Consider the following 22,837-nt stretch of genomic DNA (forward strand, 5'->3'; position numbering starts at 1 on the left):
CCGTAGCCGATTCCACTGGGCAGACTCCTTTTCTCCTTAATTACGGCCAGCATCTGCGTGTCCCTGTGCCCATGCCCGTGTCATCCACCGATTCTAGGGTGGCAGACTGGGCGGTGGAGGCACGTGACATCTGGGACCGCACACAGGATGCCATCCGGGCCTCCAAGGAGAGAATGAGGGTTTCTGCTGATACACACCGGTGCCCCGCTCCGACCTTTGCTCCTGGCAACTTAGTGTGGCTCTCCGCCCGTAACATCAGGCTGCAAGTTGAGTCCACTAAGTTTGCGCCTCGCTACATTGGCCCATTCAAGGTTCTGGAACAGGTCAACCCTGTGGTCTACCGTTTGGCTTTTCCTCCACGCCTTGGTATCACCGACACTTTTCACGTTTCCCTCTTAAAGCCCGTTCATTTGTCCTGGTTTTCTGAGTCATCTGCCGGGACATCGGGTTCATCCTCGGATGAGTTTGAGGTGAATGCTATCGTGGGGAGCAAGGTGGTACGTGGCAAGAAATTTTATCTGGTGGACTGGAAGGGTCACGGTCCAGAAGATAGAACCTGCGAACCTGTGGAGCACATTCGGGCTCCGCTGCTCATTGCAGCTTTTGAGCGTAGCGAGGCTCAAGGAGGGGGGCCCTAGGAGGGGGGTAATGTTAGTAGGCGAGTTCCCGCTGCTGCACAGGGGGAATCTCGAGCCGTGTCTGCTGCGGTCTCCCATTCTGCATTGGCCGCAGTGGAGCCTGCTCGGCAGAGACGTCGGTCCCAGCGTCTCACTGAGTCTGATATTGTGCAAAGGGTTACTGCTGCCTCTTCAGGCTCTGCTATTGTATCCTGCACTGATCTGCGGCGAGCAGGCTTTTCTGGGACTAAGTCCTGCTTTGCACACACTGAGCATGCCCAGGGTAAGATCTCTCAGTGGAGATCAAGGGTCACATGCTCAGGTACTGCAGCAACTTCTATTGGTCCTCCAGGAAGGTCCTGTACCTGATCAAGTTCTGTGGCAGCCTTCCATTGGTCCTTCTTGGAAGGTCCTGTAGGTGCTGCAGCTATATAAGGATCTCATGACCGCATGGCCATGCGCTAGTGTCAAATATGTATGAGCTCAGCGCTAGTGTGGTTGTGTGTGTGGTCAGGGACCCGGCTGAAATAAGCCACTAGAATGCTGGCACCTCCGGCGAGGAGTTTTGTGTATGCAGTCAGGGACCCGGCTGAAATAAGCCCCTAGAATGCTGGCACCTCCGGCGAGGAGTTTATGTGTGAATTCAGGACTGGCTAATAGCCGATAGAATTCCGGCTCCACCGGAGAGGAGCTGCGTGTTGGTTGGACTGCATGACCACTGTCGGCTCTACACAGTAGCTGTGTCCCCTGTGAGCTAAACAGGGTACAGCGTTCTCTTTACTATGGGCTCTGTGAAGTAACAGTGTTTGTTTGTTCTATTTTGCTTCGCCGCCTTACTTAGCAGCAGGTTCTTTCCTGCACGGTGGATCCTGGGTTGCGAACGCACCTATCCCATCTAATAAATATATTCGGTGCGTTCCGCCAACCCTAACATGGTGTCTCCGCAGTGTTGGATGATTTGATCTCCCCGAAGTCATTCATCCTTATGTTCATAGCCTTTTCACCAGGCACTGCTCCTAATAGCCAGTTTCTTACTCCACATTGATGAGGGGCAAATACCCCGAAACAGCTGTCTGTGGATGGATACCATGTTTTGGCATAGGTGGTTTTCCTTTATTGGATGCTGCCCTTCCCATGGTTGTTCCTTCCCGGCGAAAGACCTGGCTATTCATTGCTTGCATTGAGAAACACGTGATGGTGTCTCCGCGGTGTTGGATGATTTGATCTCCTCGAGTTCATTCATCCTTATGTTCATAGCCTTTTCACTAGGCACTGCTCCTAATAGCCAGTTTCCTACCCCACACTGATGAGGGGCAAATACCCTGAAACAGCTGTCTGTGGATGGATACCATGTTTTGGCATAGGTGGTTTTCCTTTATTGGATGCTGCCCTTCCGGTGGTTGTTCCTTCCTGGTGAAAGACCTGGCTATTCATTGCTTGCGTTGAGAAACACGTGATGGTGTCTCCATGGCTTTTCTACATGCATTTGCATATTTCCCATAAGGGATGGGGCAGTGTTCTGGATCACTGCGTTGAGAAACACGTGATGGTGTCTCCACGGTGTTGAATGATTTGATCTCCCGGAGGTCATTCATCCTTATGTTCATAGCCTTTTCACTAGGCACTGCTCCTAATAGCCAGTTTCCTACTCCATACTGATGAGAGGCAAATACCCCGAAACAGCTGTCTGTGGATGGATACCATGTTTTGGCATAGGTGGTTTTCCTTTATTGGATGCTGCCCTTCCCGTGGTTGTTCCTTCCCGGTGAAAGACCTGGCTATTCATTGCTTGCATTGAGAAACACGTGATGGTGTCTCCGCGGCTTTTCTACATGTATTTGCAAATTTCCCATAAGGGATGGGGGCAGTGTTCTGGATCACTGCGTTGAGAAACACGTGATGGTGTCTCCGCGGTGTTGGATGATTTGATCTCCCGGAGGTCATTCATCCTTATGTTCATAGCCTTTTCACTAGGCACTGCTCCTAATAGCCAGTTTCCTACTCCATACTGATGAGAGGCAAATACCCCGAAACAGCTGTCTGTGGATGGATACCATGTTTTGGCATAGGTGGTTTTCCTTTATTGAATACTGCCCTTCCCGTGGTTGTTCCTTCCCGGGGAAAGACGTGGCTATTCATTCCTTGCATTGAGAAACACGTGATGGTGTCTCCGCGGCTTTTCTACATGTATTTGCAAATTTCCCATAAGGGATGGGGGCAGTGTTCTGGATGACTGCGTTGAGAAACACGTGATGGTGTCTCCGCGGTGTTGGATGATTTGATCTCCCCGAGGTCATTCATTCTTATGTTCATAGCCTTTTCACTAGGCACTGCTCCTAATAGCCAGTTTCCTACTCCACACTGATGAGGGGCAAATACCCTGAAACAGCTGTCTGTGGATGGATACCATGTTTTGGCATAGGTGGTTTTCCTTTATTGGATGCTGCCCTTCCCGTGGTTGTTCCTTCCCGGTGAAAGACCTGGCTATTCATTGCTTGCGTTGAGAAACACGTGATGGTGTCTCCGTGGCTTTTCTACATGCATTTTCATATTTCCCATAAGGGATGGGGGCAGTGTTCTGGATCACTGCGTTGAGAAACACGTGATGGTGTCTCCGCGGTGTTGGATGATTTGATCTCCCCTAGGTCATTCATCCTTATGTTCATTACAAGTTGATAGACACCAAACATGTCTAGCTTCTTTTTTATGTAAGTAGTGAAAAAAAAATCCAACTTTGGTAAAAAAATAAATTGTAAAAAAAAAAATGGTGCCATTTTCCGAGACTTTTAGCGTCTCCATTTTTCATGATCTAGGGCTGGGTAAGAGCTTTTTTGCGAGCTGAGCTGACATTTTTAGTGATACTACATTGGTGTAGATCGCCTGTTATTGCATTTTATGGCGACCAAAAAAAACATAATTCTGACGTCTTGAATTTATTTCTCTTTATGCCGTTTAGTGATCAGGTTATTTTTTTTTTTATATTGATAGATCGGACGATTCTGAACGCGGTGATACCAAATACGCTTATATTTGATTTTTTTATTGTTTTATTTTGAATGGGGCAAATGGGGGCGGTTTGAACTTATATATAGTTTATATTTGTTTTTATAGTTTTACAAACTTTTTTTTACTTTTTACATGCTTCAATAGTCTCCATGGGAGACTAGAAGCTGCAGTTGTCTGATTATCTCTGCTACATACAGGCAATGATTAGATAGCCTATATGTAACAGAAATGCTCACGTGAAATCAGCTATGATAACCATAGAGGTCTGCTGGAGACCTCTGGTTGTCATGCCAACCCATCGGTGACCCGGGTCACCGATGAGAGTAGTTTCCAGTGCACTTCCGGTAAGAGCGAGTTAAATGCTGCTGTTAGAGATTGACAGCGGCATTTAACAGGTTGACAGCCGCGTTTGGATCACGGTTCCACCCACGGCTGTTAGAGGCACATGTCAGCTGTTCAAAACGGCTGACGCTCCGGGAGAGATGTGGGCTCTGTGCCGGAGTCCACATCAAAGGGAGGGATTCCGACGTGGGCGTACTATTACGCCCAATGTCGGAAATGGATTAACAGGCATCACAAATGAACACCTCTTCATCTGTGTCTCATACGCTTTGCGTCATTTATTTATCATGCATTTTTAAAAACTGAAGGAGGTTAAGTGTCTAAAAAAAATTTCCCATTGATATCTAGCAATGGATCAGTAAAAAATGGATGGAAAACTGATGGAAAAAAAAATCTTCTGTTTTTCATTCATTTTTTACAGAATCTCAGAAACTGCATCACAAAAACTAATAACATGACATGTATTGTGCCTATCACTCACATCTGTTAAAAAAGTGGTTCCATTGAACCCTAAGGGTCAAATTGCTGTAAATTTTAAAATTAGGTGGGAAAAACAGATGTGTAAATGCAGCCTTAACGGTGTGTACTGTTGGAGTAAAAATTGGATGGCACAAGGGCCAATATTAGGCAATAGGCCTATTCAGATGACTGTGAAAAGAATTTGAGAATTTGGGTACTTCAAAAAACTAGGATCCCACAGGGAACATCTGTGTGGCATTCGATTTTAATGAATATATTGTCATTATTATTCTAGGACATTGTGTTTGATCTTGTACATTTTAAAATATTGATATGTGGACTCAAATGCCACAAGGATATAAATAACAGACGCAGATGGCACACGGATGGCAATATGGATGAAATTGACTAAGTTTTCAAAATGAAAATTTGATGATTTTTTGTACACTCATCTGTCTTTTGCTGGAGTTGCAGCATGCTGAAAGTGCCGAGACAGAGGAGCCAGGCATATTCATGTTTTCCCTTCACCCTCCTACTTCTGGTTGATAACCTTCTCCAGCACAGTACTGGATGGTACTGCTTTTCTTGTAGACTGTAAGTTTCCGAGCAGGGCCCTCACTCCTCCTGTAACTGGTGACCTATGTGTTACTCTGTGATGTCTTTATTGTCTGTACATGTCCCTGCTCAGCTATACAGTGCTGCGGCATATATTGGCACTATATAATTAACATTATTATTATCCATGGAGGCAAAGACAATCTATGGTTATATTTTGTCATTATTTTATTTTACTCACTTATAGCGCCATTAATTCCACAGCACTTTACAAACATTATTTGCACTCTCCCCACAATCTAGAATCCCTATATCTTTGGAGTGTTGGAGGAAACTGGGGAGCCAGGAAGAAACCCACGCAGACATGGGGAGAACATACAAATTCCGTACAGATATTGTCCTTGGTGGGATTTGAACCCAGGACTCCAGAGCTTCAAGGCTATCCACTGAGAAATCGTGCTGCCCTGAAGCAATGTGAACACCACAGAAGACCCTAAACAAGTTCCTGTCTGCTTCCGGAAGCATCTTCTGACTATTACATTCTAAATACCAACAAAAATATAGCACAGGATGTAATGTATACTTACAGGATGCCCATTTGGTCCGTTAGGTTTCTGGGTATCTGTGGTAGGCTGCACATAAAATACATATTAATATGCACATTATGGTTTTGTTTCATAGAAATAGTAATTTATTATATTTACTATAATTTTGTATTGTAATGTAGCCATTTATACAAAATATATTTATTATATTTATTGCCTTGTATTCATAAGCATGACTTTGTAATACTAATGTGCTAGGGTCACTGACCATGTATTATAGACTACTAGAATTGCAGAAAAGTACAGTATTCACAGTACATTTTCAACAATTGATCTTGGAATAATAATAATAACTTCCACAATTGGATGTGTTTACATAAAATGTCTCTGTATTGAGATAATCTTATACATGTGCCCCTGCTGTGTACTGTGTAATGGCCGTGTCTGACCATACAGAGACATGGTCTGATCATACTACATCTCCTGGGCAGGGGAAGAGGGCAAAAGAGATTATACAGAAATTACAGCATGGGATCACAGCTGATTCTTTCTCTAAGGTAAAACAAGTTTTTAAACTGCATGGAAATGTTTTTCACTGCTGAAACCAGCCTCCGCGATCCCGTGCTGTGCTGTCTGTATCCTCTCTTCCCTCCCCCCCCCCCCTGCCCTGGAGCTGTGAATGACCAGACCATGCCCCTGTACAGTCAGACACAGCCATTACACAGTACACAGCAGGGGCACATTTATAAGACTATCTCAATATAGGAGCATTTTAGTTAAACACATCCAATTGTGGAAATTATTATTATTCCAAGATCTATTAATTTGAATGTAGTTTGTTCACGGTCCGTAATGACGGTGCTTTGGATGAAGCGGAAAACCCGCTCCGCCCAATGCGCCGCCCCCTTCTGTACGCGCGGTGATTCCGGATGTGTTCATTGCACACATCCGGAATCTCTGCACCCCATACATAGGGCCCTGTGATTCACCTTGCGGCGACGTTCTAAAAAGACGTGCCGCATGTCCGTAAACACAGGGCCGCCGGATGCGTGTTCACACACATAGTGGAGACAGGATTTCATAAAATCCCCTCCACTATGCTGTAACATCTGGATGCTGCGGGTTGAATGCTGCGGTTGTACACAGCGTTCAATCCGCAGCTAATCCAGATTTAATCCTGAACGAGGACGCATACCCTTAGAGTACATTCCCATGATGAGTTTTTGGTGAATTTTTAACGGTGCAGAATTTCTGCACCAGTTCTGTACCTATCATTTAAATTAAGTCAGGCCAGTTTCACAAGTCAGTGTCTCCGGTACGTGTAGTGACATTCTTCTCACGTACCGGAGACACTGACACACGTTAAACCCATTCACATGAGTGCGTCTATGCAGTGACCCCGACAGCATGCCCCTATCTGAGGAAGCCAATATGGCGAAACGGCACTGTCAGGGTCACTGATGGGTATCCAGGAAAGGACGCATATTTATATGAGTACTATGGTACATGAGCTGGGGAAGACAATGTTTAGTAAATCAGTTGTTTTGCACTAGACACGTTATTCAGTAATCTGCTGCAAGCAATTAATACTTTTTTGCACTTAAGATAAGCTATCTAGCACTATGCACTTTAACTAAATATTGTCTAAAGAGCGATAAAACACATAGCAGCACTATTAAAGCTTTCTGTATTTAGGTTGCAAGCAACCAATATTATTCTTTCGCTTTTAAGATATTTTGTCTAGCACTATGCACATTGACAAAACATTGTCTAATGAGCTATAATGCACATAGTAGTGCTTGAATAAAGTTTTTTGGGGATTTGGTATCCCCATAGCTACTCCAATTTTTTTCTGTTTTGCGGTCAGTAGTCTTATGAAATTTCTTTGTCTTGCTTTATTTTTATGTGAAATAAACTGATGCTTTTTATAATGCATTTTATCTGCCTATGCCTCTTTTTCACCTGTGATTGGCATGGTGTATGTGAGAAATATGGAACTGTAAGACGCTGCATTTTTACGGCAGCAAAAATACACAACGTCAAAAACTCACCGAAAACTCATGGTGGGAGTGTAGCCTCAAATCAGGAACCTAGCGCTGCAGTCTGCCATTCCTAATATCTGTGAACGAATGACTGATTCTACTGAGCTCAGTGAAACCAGCGTGCTGCCGCAATAGGACGTCACTTACATGTTCCACGATCATCTGAGAGTGATAGTATTGAAAAGTGGGAGCATCTCGGAACCACAGCAACTGAGCCTCAAGGTGGAAGACCATGCAAAGTCACAGATTGGCAAAGCACATAGTGAATATAAATTGCCATTATTCTGCTGACTCAGTGGGTGGAATTTAGCAAACTTTTTTGCCAGTTCTCTAAGGTCAAAAAGTCTCAAAGCTTAGCACATGCCGTTTTCCACAAAAATGTCGAACTTTTCAATATTTATGCTGCTCTCTCTGATTTTAGTCAGGTTAATTAGTCATGACTTTGGTAAAAAAAATGTTGCAAACTCACTCCATTAAAGGAGTAGTATACAAATGTGCAGTAAGATTTCTAGACACTTTAAATAGCTTCAAATAAAGATAATGGCTGAAAAGTGGTTGTGCTGGGTGTCGGACAACCACTGATTTAATTATGAGATATCTCAAAGAAACATCATCAATATCATAAGCCTGAAAACCCTTTTAAACAAGCTAAAAATAATCACTGGGGTTTTTTTTTGCAAATTTTGGGAAAAAGTGTTCTATTTTTACAGGAATTTACAATTGTCTGGCAATGATATTGTGTTTTCATACAAAGATTTCTATGACAAAACAGGTATCAATAGAAATGTATTCAACACAAGCATCAACACTGGCTTTCAGGTTACATATACATACAGTGGATGGTGTTGGACAGATTGGACAACATTCTCCGAATGGAATCTCTGGGTTTTCACATTCTAGCTCGGCGTCATCACAGATGATTTCATCGCAAAGCACACTTCCAGAGTCACAAACACAGATTTGGCAGGGTTCTGGTTTCCAGACGTCCCTGTCAGCATATGATTGTCCAGAATGGGAACATTCTGAACCTGCAACTGCAAAGGAAAAATGTAAGAAATGTTAGTCCAGTTTCTAAAAGTCAATATCTGTAGTTCACTGTCTAGATGCCCCAACCTTAGTTAGTACACTCCCACCGGAGGATTAGCAAAGATTTGTGCAATTCTGTAAGATCATTGGCACGAGCGTTGGTGGGCTCCTATTAAAGTCTGACCATCCTATTCTATAGATTTGCTATAACTCATCATTACCTGTGCCAGCATTCTTGGAAACATTGCTAAGGTGTGGCCAACGGCACAAAATCTGTTGTGGGTGAGGCGTGACTGACGCCCTCAATTTCACCCAGGATGCCACTATGGTTGAATTCTCACTTTACCCACCTATTTCTTTACCAGATGTGGCTTTTGAACATGCAGGGTGCTACACTTACTATCCATATGATCTGTGAAAGATATGAAGCTACTTAAAAGCCAACTGTCTCTTCCTGTAGCTCCTTCATGCAGTATAGCAATAAGGCAATTTGTGGAGCCTCACCTCCAGTGACGAGCGCTGTCACACTTTTATTCCCATCTTAATCATGAATGGCAAAAAATATATTGTACAGGTCAGAATATATTCTTGTCTGTCGGACCCGTACTAGGGTATAGTATATATCTCCTCTTATAGTGAAATGATTATTGGCATCTTTACATAGTAGACCGGGAGCCAAGCATTGCTAGGTACAGGGGGGCCATGACATGACAAAATACAGAGGGGATAATGGTAATTGATTGTGGTTAAGCGGTTCAAATCCGACTCAGATCAACATGCAACACAAAATAACACATGGGAGGGTCACAAGCAAGGACTCGGATAGGACAAAAATGGAATCCTACAAAACCTCATTTTTTTCTGTATTTTATTGCACAAGAAACTCATGGAGAAGTTTAGAGGGTCATAGCTAAAGGGAAAGTATTCTACAATCCAGATCCCTGGTAAAACAAGCAAAGCCTGCTTTTTAGTACTTTTTTGTAGCTTTATTTTAAACAAAAAAAGTTTTAGGAAACTTTTTTGTAGAATAAGTATATTTCTGAGAAGCAGGTTCTACTTAGTTCTGATTAGTCTCACATATATAACTCATCCTACCACAACCGCCAAGACTGGTAGAAAGCATGGTCACACTAAGGCCGGCGTCACACTCAGCGTAAGACAATACGGTCCGTTTTTTACGGCCGTAATACGGCCGTAATACGGAGAAATGTTCCCAGAATAGTGATCCGTAGGCAGGGTGTGTCAGCGTATTTTGCGCATGGCATCCTCCGTATGTAATCCGTATGGCATCCGTACTGCGATATTTTCTCGCAGGCTTGCAAAACCGACATCTAATGGATTTATGTGCTCAAATGTTCGGGAAAACATATATACAGTGTATATATATATATATATATATATATATATATATATATATATATATATATATATATATATATATATATATATATATATCATTGAGATACACATATATACACTCACCGGCCACTTTATTAGGTACACCTGTCCAACTTCTTGTTAACACTTAATTTCTAATCAGCCAATCACATGGCGGCAACTCAGTGCATTTAGGCATCTAGACATGGTGAAGACAATCTCCTGCAGTTCAAACCGAGCATCAGTATGGGGAAGAAAGGTGATTTGAGTGCCTTTGAACGTGGCATGGTTGTTGGTGCCAGAAGGGCTGGTCTGAGTATTTCAGAAACTGCTGATCTACTGGGATTTTCACGCACAACCATCTCTAGGGTTTACAGAGAATGGTCCGAAAAAGAAAAAAAATCCAGTGAGCGGCAGTTCTGTGGGCGGAAATGCCTTGTTGATGCCAGAGGTCAGAGGAGAATGGGCAGACTGGTTCGAGCTGATAGAAAGGCAACAGTGACTCAAATCGCCACCCGTTACAACCAAGGTAGGCCTAAGAGCATCTCTGAACGCACAGTGCGTCGAACTTTGAGGTAGATGGGCTACAGCAGCAGAAGACCACACCGGGTACCACTCCTTTCAGCTAAGAACAGGAAACTGAGGCTACAATTTGTACAAGCTCATCGAAATTGGACAGTAGAAGATTGGAAAAACGTTGCTTGGTCTGATGAGTCTCGATTTCTGCTGCGACATTCGGATGGTAGGGTCAGAATTTGGCGTAAACAACATGAAAGCATGGATCCATCCTGCCTTGTATGGAGCATCTTTGGGATGTGCAGCCGACAAATTTGCGGCAACTGTGTGATGCCATCATGTCAATATGGACCAAAATCTCTGAGGAATGCTTCCAGCACCTTGTTGAATCTATGCCACGAAGAATTGAGGCAGTTCTGAAGGCAAAAGGGGGTCCAACCCGTTACTAGCATGGTGTACCTAATAAAGTGGCTGGTGAGTGTATATATTCTGTATATTTAATTCTGCGCGATATATGTTAAAAGCCGGTAATTCAATTGCCGGCTTTTCATTTCTCCTTCACAAACCCGACAGGATATGAGACATGATTACATACAGTAAACCATCTCATATCCCCCTTTTTTTTTGCATATTCCACACTACTAATGTTAGTAGTGTGTATGTGCAAAATTTGGGCGCTGTAGCTGCTAAAATAAAGGGTTAAATGGCGGAAAAAATTGAGTGGATGAACTCATATGAACTCGAGCGTGGGAACTTTTCCAAGGCTCCTGGTCATGAGTTCATCCACCAGAGGGCGCCTCACCGCAACTCAATGTAAGTACAGATCATCTTGCTTTCATTCATTCCCCGGGGGTTACAGGCACGAGCGAGTGCTTTAGCGCAGCTCCTGCCTGTAAATTGAGTTAACCCCTTCAGATGGATTACCTCGTTGGACGTGATGGTTCATCAGAAGGTATGTATATTGTGGGTTTATTATTTTGCCAAGCGAGGGTGTTCAGCTGGATAGAGAGAGCAATAAAATACTAAAACAACCTGTGTGTTTATTTCATTAAAATACTTTTTAATAATGTGTGTGTGTTTTTTAACCCTTTCAGACAATTGGATTAATAATGGATAGGTGTCATCATTGACGCCTCTCCATTATTAATCTGGCTTAATGTCACCTTACAATAGCAAGGTGGCATTAACCCTTCATTACCCCATATCCCACCGCTACAGGGGAGTGGGAAGAGAGTGGCCAAGTGCCAGAATAGGGGCATCTTCCAGATGTGCCTTTTCTGGGGTGGCTGGGGGCAGATGTTTGTAGCCAGGGGGGGGCCAATAACCATGGACCCTCTCTAGGCTATTAATATCTGCCCTCAGTCACTGGCTTTACCACTCTGGCGGAGAAAATTGCGCGGGAGCCCACGCCAATTTTTTCCGCAATTTAACCCTTTATTTTCGCAGCTACAGCGCCCACATTTTGCACATACATACTACTAACATTAGTAGTGTGGAATATGCAAAAAAAAAGGGGATATGAGATGGTTTACTGTATGTAAACCATGTCTCATATCCTGTCGGGTTTGGGAAGGAGAAATGAAAAGCCGGCAATTGAATTACCGACTTTTCACTAACACCGTTGTGTATTTCTCGCAAGTCACACTGCTGGTCCGTGTGGAATCCGTATTTTTCTCGCCCCCATAGACTTTCATTGGCGTTTTTTTGCGCAATACGCTGACAAACGCAGCATGCTGCGATTTTGTACGGCCGTAGAAAGCCGTATAATACTGAACCGTAATATACGGCTGATAGGAGCAGCCCCATTGAGAATAATTGTGCTGTTTGTTTGGCGATTTTTACGGACGTATTTTCTGCGCTCTTACGTCCGTAAAACTCGCTAGTGTGACGCCGGCCTTATTCATCGTGACAAATTCGTAACTGAACATATGAGACCAAGGGCTGATACAACACTGCATTTCCGCCTGCTTTTTGTCGTGAATACCTCTCAATTGGTGACTTTTCGACGGGCGACAATTTCATTTGTGGTTTAGGTTTGTGATTGTTACATTATGGCTTTAAGTAGCTTTTTCCAGATATGCAAAAGTTCAAAATTTGGAGCAAATGTACTCGACTGTTTCCCTGCAGTAGTTTAATGGTTGCCATTTAATATGAAGCAGCTTAGGCACCATTTTGGTAACTTTCAACTTTTGCAGAAAACAATTCAAAAACTTGTCAAAAAAGGAAAAGAAGGGGTTTTTTCACCTTTCTCAAAATTCATGAAACATTTTGAAGAATTTTGTGCAAAAATCAGCATTGACAAAATTAAGGGCTCCTTTCCACTTGTGAGATAAACGTCCGTGTCTCGCATGTGAAAACCAAGCTGTGGCGCCGGCACTCCAGAGCGGAGAGTGCGGCTGCATAGCAATACATGGAGCTGCACGCTCCGCTCCCAAGTGCCGGTGCCACAGCTTGGTTTTCACATGCGAGACACAGATGTTTATCTCGCAAGTGGAAAGGAGCCCTAAAAAGAAAAGTGATTGAAAAAAATTTGTTTTAGATGGATTGGGCCTTTGTCTTGTATGTTATGGCTCTGGCCAGTAGGTGGCAATGTTTAACAGCATGTTACTGCTCCCTGACATCTGGCTGGAGTGAGCTGTATACCTGATGTGAACTTAGGTGAAACAAGATATCAGTCATCTTTTTAGTTTTTGCTGTTTTTGGCAGATTGTTTGCGGCAGAATAATTTTACATGGCAATTTTTTCATCTGCACTTATTTAGTGTATCCCATTGTGCAAACATGGGGATGTTTTTTTCTTCAGAATAGTATGACTTAATAATAAAACATTCTTTTCAGTGTAGCCATACAAAGTAAGTTTGAGAAAATTGTTAAATGTATTCATAGGAAAACATTGGCAATATTTTATGTAACTTATAAAGTGCGATTGGAAAGAAAAATATGTTACTAGAAACAGTGTTGGTTCAGATTCAATGAAGTATTATTTAAAGGGAACGTGTCAGGTCCCCCATGTCCTCCAACGCAAGAACATTCACATACAGAATGTATTGCTAAATTCCCTGCCAAACCAGCTCTATAAAGTGTGATATAAGCTCCATTTTTCTTATGCTAATTAGTCCTTTGACTAGTCAATGATTTTTTTTTTGACCAGTTGCCCCTCTTTGCATGCTGTCACTCCCCTGTGGGCATAATCACATGATTTGCAAGAGTTGTGTCACCACCAGCTCTCTGCAAAACCTCTCTCATGCAGCACGATTCTGCAGCATCAATGCAACTCTGATGCCGGGTGTAAGCTTCACAGCTTCAAAGGCGCATTGCACATAACCGGTAGTGCAGAAGACAGATAGTGTACTTTCCACTTCAGGTCATGCACAATGCGCCTTTGAAGCTAGGACACACATTATTAGTACAGCACCATTATTCCTGCAGTGCCATACACACATTATTAGCGCAGCACCATTATTCCTGCAGTGCCATACACACATTACTAGCGCGGAACCATTATTCCTGCAGTGCCATACACACATTATTAGCGCAGCACCATTATTCCTGCAGTGCCATACACACATTATTAGCGCAGCACCATTATTCCTGCAGTGTCATACACGCATTATACGCACAGCTCCATTATTTCTCCAGTGCCATACACACATTATTAGCGCAGCACCATTATTCTTGCAGTGACATACACACATTATTAGCACAGCACCATTATTCCCGCAGTGCCATACACACATTATTAGCACAGCACCATTATTCCTGCAGTGCCATACACACATTCTTAGCGCAGCACCATTATTCCTGCAGTTCCATACACACATTATTGGCACAGCACCATTATTCCTGCAGTGCCATACACACATTATTAGGACAGCACGATTATTTCTCCAGTGCCATACACACATTATTAGCGCAGCACCATTATTCCTGCTGTGTCATACACACATTATTAGCGCAGCACCATTATTCCTGCAGTGCCATACACACATTATTAGGACAGCACCATTATTCCTGTAGTGTCATACACACATTATTAACTCAGCACCGTTATTCCTGCAGTGTCATACACACATTATAAGGACAGCACCATTATTCCTGCAGTGTCATACACACATTATTAGCGCAGTACCATTATTCCTGCAGTGCCATACACACATTATTAGCACAGCACCATTATTCCTGCAGTGCCATACACACATTATTAGCGCAGCACCATTATTCCTGCAGTGCCATACACACATTACTAGTGCAGAACCATTATTCCTGCAGTGCCATACACACATTATTAGCGCAGAACCATTATTCCTGCAGTGTCATACACACATTATACGCACAGCACCATTATTTCTCCAGTGTCATACACACAATATTAGTGCAGCGCCATTATTCCTGCAGTGCCATACACACATTATTAGAGCAGCACCATTAATACTGCAGTGCCATACACACATTTTTAGCGCAGAACCATTATTCCTGCAGTGCCATACACACATTATTAGCACAGCACCATTATTCTTGCAGTGCCATACACACATTATTAGTGCAGCACCATTATTCCTGCAGTGTCATACACACATTATTAGTACAGCACCATTATTCTTGCAGTGCCATACACACATTATTAGTGCAGCACCATTATTCCTGCAGTGTCATACACACATTATTAGCGCAGCACCATTATTCCTGCAGTGTCATACACACATTATTAGCACAGCACCATTATTCTTGCAGTGCCATACACACATTATTAGCACAGCACCATTATTCTTGCAGTGCCATACACACATTATTAGTGCAGCACCATTATTCCTGCAGTGTCATACACACATTATTAGCGCAGCACCATTATTCCTGCAGGGCCATACACACATTATTAGCACAGCACCATTATTCTTGCAGTGCCATACACACATTATTAGGACAGCACCATTATTACTGCAGTGGCATACACACATTATTAGGACAGCACCATTATTCCTGTAGTGTCATACACACATTATTAACTCAGCACCGTTATTCCTGCAGTGTCACACACACATTATAAGGACAGCACCATTATTCCTGCACTGTCATACACACATTATTAGCACAGCACCATTATTCCTGCAGTGTCATACACACATTATTAGCGCAGCACCATTATTCCTGCAGTGCCATACACACATTACTAGCGCAGAACCATTATTCCTGCAGTGCCATACACACATTACTAGCGCAGAACCATTATTCCTGCAGTGTCATACACACATTATACGCTCAGCACCATTATTTCTCCAGTGTCATTCACACATTTTTAGCGCAGAACCAATATTCCTGCAGTGCCATACACACATTATTAGAGCAGCACCATTTTTACTGCAGTGCCATACACACATTATAAGGACAGCACCATTATTCCTGCAGTGTCATACACACATTATTAGCGCAGCACCATTATTCCTGCAGTGCCATACACACATTACTAGCGCAGAACCATTATTCCTGCAGTGCCATACACACATTATTAGCGCAGAACCATTATTCCTGCAGTGTCATACACACACTATACGCACAGCACCATTATTTCTCCAATGCCATACACACATTATTAGCGCAGAACCATTATTCCTGCAGTGTCGTACACACATTATACGCACAGCACCATTATTTCTCCAGTGTCATACACACAATATTAGCGCAGCACCATTATTCCTGCAGTGTCATACACACATTATACGCACAGCACCATTATTTCTCCAGTGCCATACACACATTATTAGCACAGCACCATTATTTCTCCAGTGTCATACACACATTATTAGCGCAGAACCATTATTACTGCAGTGCCATACACACATTATTAGAGCAGCACCATTATTACTGCAGTGCCATACACACATTTTTAGCGCAGAACTATTATTTCTGCAGTGTCATACACACATTATACGCTCAGCACCATTATTTCTCCAGTGTCATTCACACAATATTAGCGCAGCACCATTATTCCTGCAGTGCCATACACACATTATTAGAGCAGCACCATTATTACTGCAGTGCCATACACACATTTTTAGCGCAGAACCAATATTCCTGCAGTGTCATACACACATTATTAGCACAGCACCATTATTCCTGCAGTGTCATACACACATTATTAGCACAGCACCATTATTTCTCCAGTGCCATACAAACATTATTAGCACAGCATCATTATTTCTCCAGTGTCATACACACATTATTAGCACAGTACCATTATTCCTGCAGTGCCATAGACACATTCTTAGCGCAGCACCATTATTCCTGCAGTTCCATACACACATTATTAGCGCAGCACCATTATTCCTGCAGTGTCATACACACATTATAAGGACAGCACCATTATTCCTGCAGTGTCATACACACATTATTAGCACAGCACCATTAGGGTATGTCTCCACGGTACGGATGGGCGGCGGTATCGCCGCAGCGGCGAAGCCGCTCGGCGCTAAGCCCCGTCCCCTTAATGGGACGCGATCATGCCGGATGTGTTAACTTTTCACATCCGGGATGATCGCTCTCTCCCATAGGGCCCTGTGAAATGCCTTGCGGGGACGCTGCGTCCCCGCAAGGTGTACGGGCATGCTGCGATCTGAAAAGACGCGCAGCATGTCCGTAGTCGCAGGGCCGCCGCGTGCGGGTTTCCACGCATAGTGGAGACAGGATTTCATCAAATCCCCTCCACTATGCAGGAACATCTGGATGCTGCTTGTTTGACGCTGCAGCTCTTCGCAGCGTCAAACAAGCAGCGTCTCCTGAACGTGGAAACATACCCTTATTCCTGCAGTGTCATACACACATTATACGCACAGCAGCATTATTTCTCCAGTGTCATACACACAATATTAGCGCAGCGCCATTATTCCTGCAGTGCCATACACACATTACTAGAGCAGCACCATTAATACTGCAGTGTCATACACACATTATTAGCACAGCACCATTATTCTTCCAGTGCCATACACACATTATTAGCACAGCACCATTATTCCTGCAGTGTCATACACACATTATTAGGACAGCACCATGACTGCGTATTCCAAGATAGGACCTCCGATATACCAGGCCTCTCTTACCACATTGATCCTTATACTCTCCCAACTAATTAATACCCCCTAAATTAAAAACGCAACACTTATTTCTTTGGATAATTTTGGCCACAGCGGCCATTTTATTAAATAACAAACATAAAAACCATTTATACATTTGTATAAAAACTCGAGGGGAGGGTTCTTGGAGCTAATAAATCTGGCACCTAATAGGCAAAGCCCAAAACCAACATGTAAAAAACCCCTTGTTTACCCCCAGCCGTAACCACCAGCTCGAGGGCACCATGTAACCCGTTTACCGGGCAAACCAACCCCAAAGCTCCCGAGGTCAAATCCCCGTCCAGAGCCAGTAAACCAAAGCCAGATCAGCCCCATGAAACCAACTCCAAGAACCCCGCCCCCCGCCAACCAGCCACTGTGACAGCAATGCAATATATACCCTTACAAAAACAAATCTTTTACCCCAAATCCCCAACTATTCCCTCATTACGGACCAAAACAAGGGAGGGTGGGAGGGCTTCTCAGGTTAGATATTCCAGCAGTAATGGCCCCTTTTCCCGCACTTTTCCATGACCCGCCCCCCCCCCACTAGACCACCCCTCTACTCCTCCCCATTTCCAGAACCAATCCCTTCTCCCTGCATTCACATTTAAAAATTGCTCTCCTGCGTTCCCTTGGCAACGCAGTCATGGGGGGCTTTCCTCAACTCCGTTCCTCCAGCCCCCCCTCTTTATTACTGCAGTGGCATACACACATTATTAGGACAGCACCATTATTCCTGTAGTGTCATACACACATTATTAACTCAGCACCGTTATTCCTGCAGTGTCACACACACATTATAAGGACAGCACCATTATTCCTGCACTGTCATACACACATTACACAGGTCAACAAAAAAAATTTTTTTTCTGGTGTCCAAAATATTTTAATGAATTTGGGGTATTTTTGGGGTGCTGATTCTGAATATGCTATCAGTTTTGCCAGATTGGCTCAAGTTTTTGACATTTTTGGTATCTTATTTATAGCACTTGTTGTTGGTAAATGCGACGCATCATCTCATTAATTTCTTTGGATTAGTACTTGAACTGAGCAGTTCTCAATATAGTTTTGTGTTAATTAGTGTTCTAAAAGTTTGTTCATAGCTTGATTTTTGCACTAACTTTATGTTGTTGTCTGTTTTCCAGTGAAAAGCATGAACTCATCAAGAAGAAGTTGTCTTAACGATCCAGACTCATTCTGTTACATTTGTGGTGAATACACACTGCCAAAACATAGAAGAAACATAACAGACTTCGTAAAAAAAGTGTATTTTGCCTATTTTGGGGTTATGCTTGGGGACCAAGACAAGTTTTGGGCACCACACAGAGTGTGCAAAGCATGTATCGAATTATTACGAAAATGGAGCAAAGGACAAAGAAAAAGCTTCAAATTTGGTGTTCCAATGGTGTGGAGAGAGCCAAAAAATCATCATGATGACTGTTATTTCTGTGCAGTGCAAGTGCAAGGATTCAATAAGCATAAGAAACGAAAATGGGAGTAACATGGAATCTGCAAGAAGGCCTGTCCCTCATTGTGAAGATGTGCCTGTACCTGTGTTTACCATAAATAACAGTCATCATGATGATTTTTTGGCTCTCTCCACACCATTGGAACACCAAATTTGAAGCTTTTTCTTTGTCCTTTGCTCCATTTTCGTAATAATTCGATACATGCTTTGCACACTATGTGTGGTGCCCAAAACTTGTCTTGGTCCCCAAGCATAACCCCAAAATAGGCAAAATACACTTTTTTTATGAAGTCTGTTATGTTTCTTCTATGTTTTGGCAGTGTGTATTCACCACAAATGTAACAGAATGAGTCTGGATCGTTAAGACAACTTCTTCTTGATGAGTTCATGCTTTTCACTGGAAAACAGACAACAACATAAAGTTAGTGCAAAAATCAAGCTATGAACAAACTTTTAGAACACTAATTAACACAAAACTATATTGAGAACTGCTCAGTTCAAGTACTAATCCAAAGAAATTAATGAGATGATGCGTCGCATTTACCAACAAGTGCTATAAATAAGATACCAAAAATCTCAAAAACTTGAGCCAATCTGGCAAAACTGATGACATATTCAGAATCAGCACCCCAAAAATACCCTAAATTCGATGAAATATCTTTGGCACCAAAAATGCTGTTGACCAGTGTTATTAGCACAGCACCATTATTCCTGCAGTGTCATACACACATTATTAGCGCAGAACCATTATTCCTGCAGTGCCATACACACATTATTAGCGCAGCACCATTATTCCTGCAGGGCCATACACACATTATTAGAACAGCACCATTATTACTGCAGTGCCATACAAACATTTTTAGCGCAGAACCATTATTCCTGCAGTGTCATACACACATTATACGCACAGCACCATTATTTCTCCAGTGTCATTCACACAATATTAGCGCAGCACCATTATTCCTGCAGTGCCATACACACATTATTAGAGCAGCACCATTATTACTGCAGTGCCATACACACATTAGCACAGAACCATTATTCCTGCAGTGCCATACACACATTATTAGCGCAGCACAATTATTTCTCCAGTGTCATACACGCAATATTAGCACAGCATCATTATTCCTGCAGTGTCATACACACATTAGCGCAGCACCATTATTCCTGCAGTGTCATACACACATTATTAGTGCAGCACCATTATTCCTGCAGTGCCATACACACATTTTTAGCGCAGAACCATTATTCCTGCAGTGCCATACACACATTATTAGCACAGCACCATTATTTCTCCAGTGCCATACAAACATTATTAGCACAGCATCATTATTTCTCCAGTGTCATACACACATTATTAGCACAGCACCATTATTCCTGCAGTGCCATACACACATTATTAGCACAGCACCATTATTCTTGCAGTGCCATAGACACATTTTTAGCGCAGCACCATTATTCCTGCAGTGTCATACACACATTATTAGCGCAGCACCATTATTCCTGCTGTGTCATACACACATTATTAGCGCAGCACCATTATTCCTGCAGTGCCATACACACATTATTAGGACAGCACCATTATTACTGCAGTGCCATACACACATTATTAGGACAGCACCATTATTCCTGCAGTTCCATACACACATTATTAGCGCAGCACCATTATTCCTGCAGTGTCATACACACATTATTAGGACAGCACCATTATTACTGCAGTGCCATACACACATTATTAGGACAGCACCATTATTCCTGTAGTGTCATACACACATTATTAACTCAGCACCGTTATTCCTGCAGTGTCATACACACATTATTAGCACAGCACCATTATTCCTGCAGTGTCATACACACATTATTAGCGCAGTACCATTATTCCTGCAGTGCCATACACACATTACTAGCACAGAACCACTATTTCTGCAGTGCCATACACACAATATTAGCGCAGCACCATTATTCCTGCAGTGCCATACACACATTATTAGAGCAGAACCATTATTCCTGCAGTGCCATACACACATTATTAGCACAGCACCATTATTCTTGCAGTGCCATACACACATTAGCGCAGAACCATTATTCCTGCAGTGTCATACACACATTATTAGCGCAGCACAATTATTTCCCCAGTGTCATACACGCAATATTAGCACAGCATCATTATTCCTGCAGTGTCATACACACATTATTAGAGCAGCACCATTATTACTGCAGTGCCATACACACATTTTTAGCGCAGAACCATTATTCCTGCAGTGCCATACACACATTATTAGCACAGCACCATTATTCTTGCAGTGCCATACACACATTAGCGCAGAACCATTATTCCTGCAGTGTCATACACACATTATTAGCGCAGCACAATTATTTCCCCAGTGTCATACACGCAATATTAGCACAGCATCATTATTCCTGCAGTGTCATACACACATTAGCACAGCACCATAATTCCTGCAGTGTCATACACACATTATTAGTGCAGCACCATTATTCCTGCAGTGTCATACACACATTATTAGCACAGCACCATTATTTCTCCAGTGCCATACAAACATTATTAGCACAGCATCATTATTTCTCCAGCGTCATACACACATTATTAGCACAGCACCATTATTCCTGCAGTGCCATACACACATTCTTAGCGCAGCACCATTATTCCTGCAGTGCCATACACACATTATTAGGACAGCACCATTATTCCTGCAGTGTCATACACACATTATTAGCGCAGCACCATTATTTCTGCAGTGTCATACACACATTATTAGCGCAGCACCATTATTTCTCCAGTGCCATGCACACATTATTAGTACAGCACCATTATTCCTGCAGTGCCATGCACACATTATTAGTACAGCACCACTATTCCTGCAGTGTCATACACACATTATTAGGACAGCACCATTATTCCTGCAGTGTCAAACATACATTATTAGGACAGCACCATTATTCCTGCAGTGTCATACACACATTATTAACTTAACACCATTATTCCTCCAGTGTCATACACACATTATTAGGACAGCACCATTATTCCTGCAGTGTCATACACACATTATTAACTTAACACCATTATTCCTCCAGTGTCATACACACATTATTAGCGCAGCACCATTATTCCTGCAGTGCCATACACACATTATTAGTACAGCACCATTATTCCTGCAGTGTCATACACGCATTATTAGCGCAACACCACTATTCCTGCAGTGTCATACACACATTATTAGGACAGCACCATTATTCCTGCAGTGTCAAACACACATTATTAGGACAGCACCATTATTCCTGCAGTGTCATACACACATTATTAGCACAGCACCATTATTCCTGCAGTGTCATACACACATTATTAACTTAACACCATTATTCCTCCAGTGTCATACACACATTATTAGGACAGCACCACTATTACTGCAGGGCCATACACACATTATTAGCGCAGCACCATTATTCCTGCAGTGTCATACACACATTATTAGGACAGCACCATTATTCCTGCAGTGTCATACACACATTATTAGCACAGCACCATTATTCCTGCAGTGTCATACACACATTATTAACTTAACACCATTATTCCTCCAGTGTCATACACACATTATTAACTCAGCACCATTATTCCTGCAGTGCCATACACACATTATTAGCGCAGCGCCATTATTCCTGCAGTGTCAAACACACAATATTAGGACAGCACCATTATTACTGCAGGGCCATACACACATTATTAGCGCAGCACCATTATTCCTGCAGTGTCATACACA

The 22,837-nt window shown here is 42.7% G+C and overlaps 1 protein-coding gene across 1 annotated transcript in view; it reads right to left on the minus strand.

Annotated features, from left to right (window-relative positions):
* Positions 1-22,837, minus strand: part of COL3A1 (collagen type III alpha 1 chain) — a 255,502-nt gene that overhangs the window by 175,653 nt on the left and 57,012 nt on the right. The window contains exons 2-3 of the mRNA XM_077275669.1: positions 8,401-8,600; positions 5,567-5,611 (exon numbers count right to left, since the gene is read on the minus strand). Coding sequence (XP_077131784.1) covers positions 5,567-5,611; positions 8,401-8,600 — 245 coding nt within the window. The remainder of the gene's footprint in view (positions 1-5,566; positions 5,612-8,400; positions 8,601-22,837) is intronic.

The sequence above is a fragment of the Ranitomeya variabilis genome, chromosome 7 (genome assembly GCF_051348905.1).
Source record: "Ranitomeya variabilis isolate aRanVar5 chromosome 7, aRanVar5.hap1, whole genome shotgun sequence".
NCBI classification, from domain to species: Eukaryota; Metazoa; Chordata; class Amphibia; order Anura; family Dendrobatidae; genus Ranitomeya; species Ranitomeya variabilis.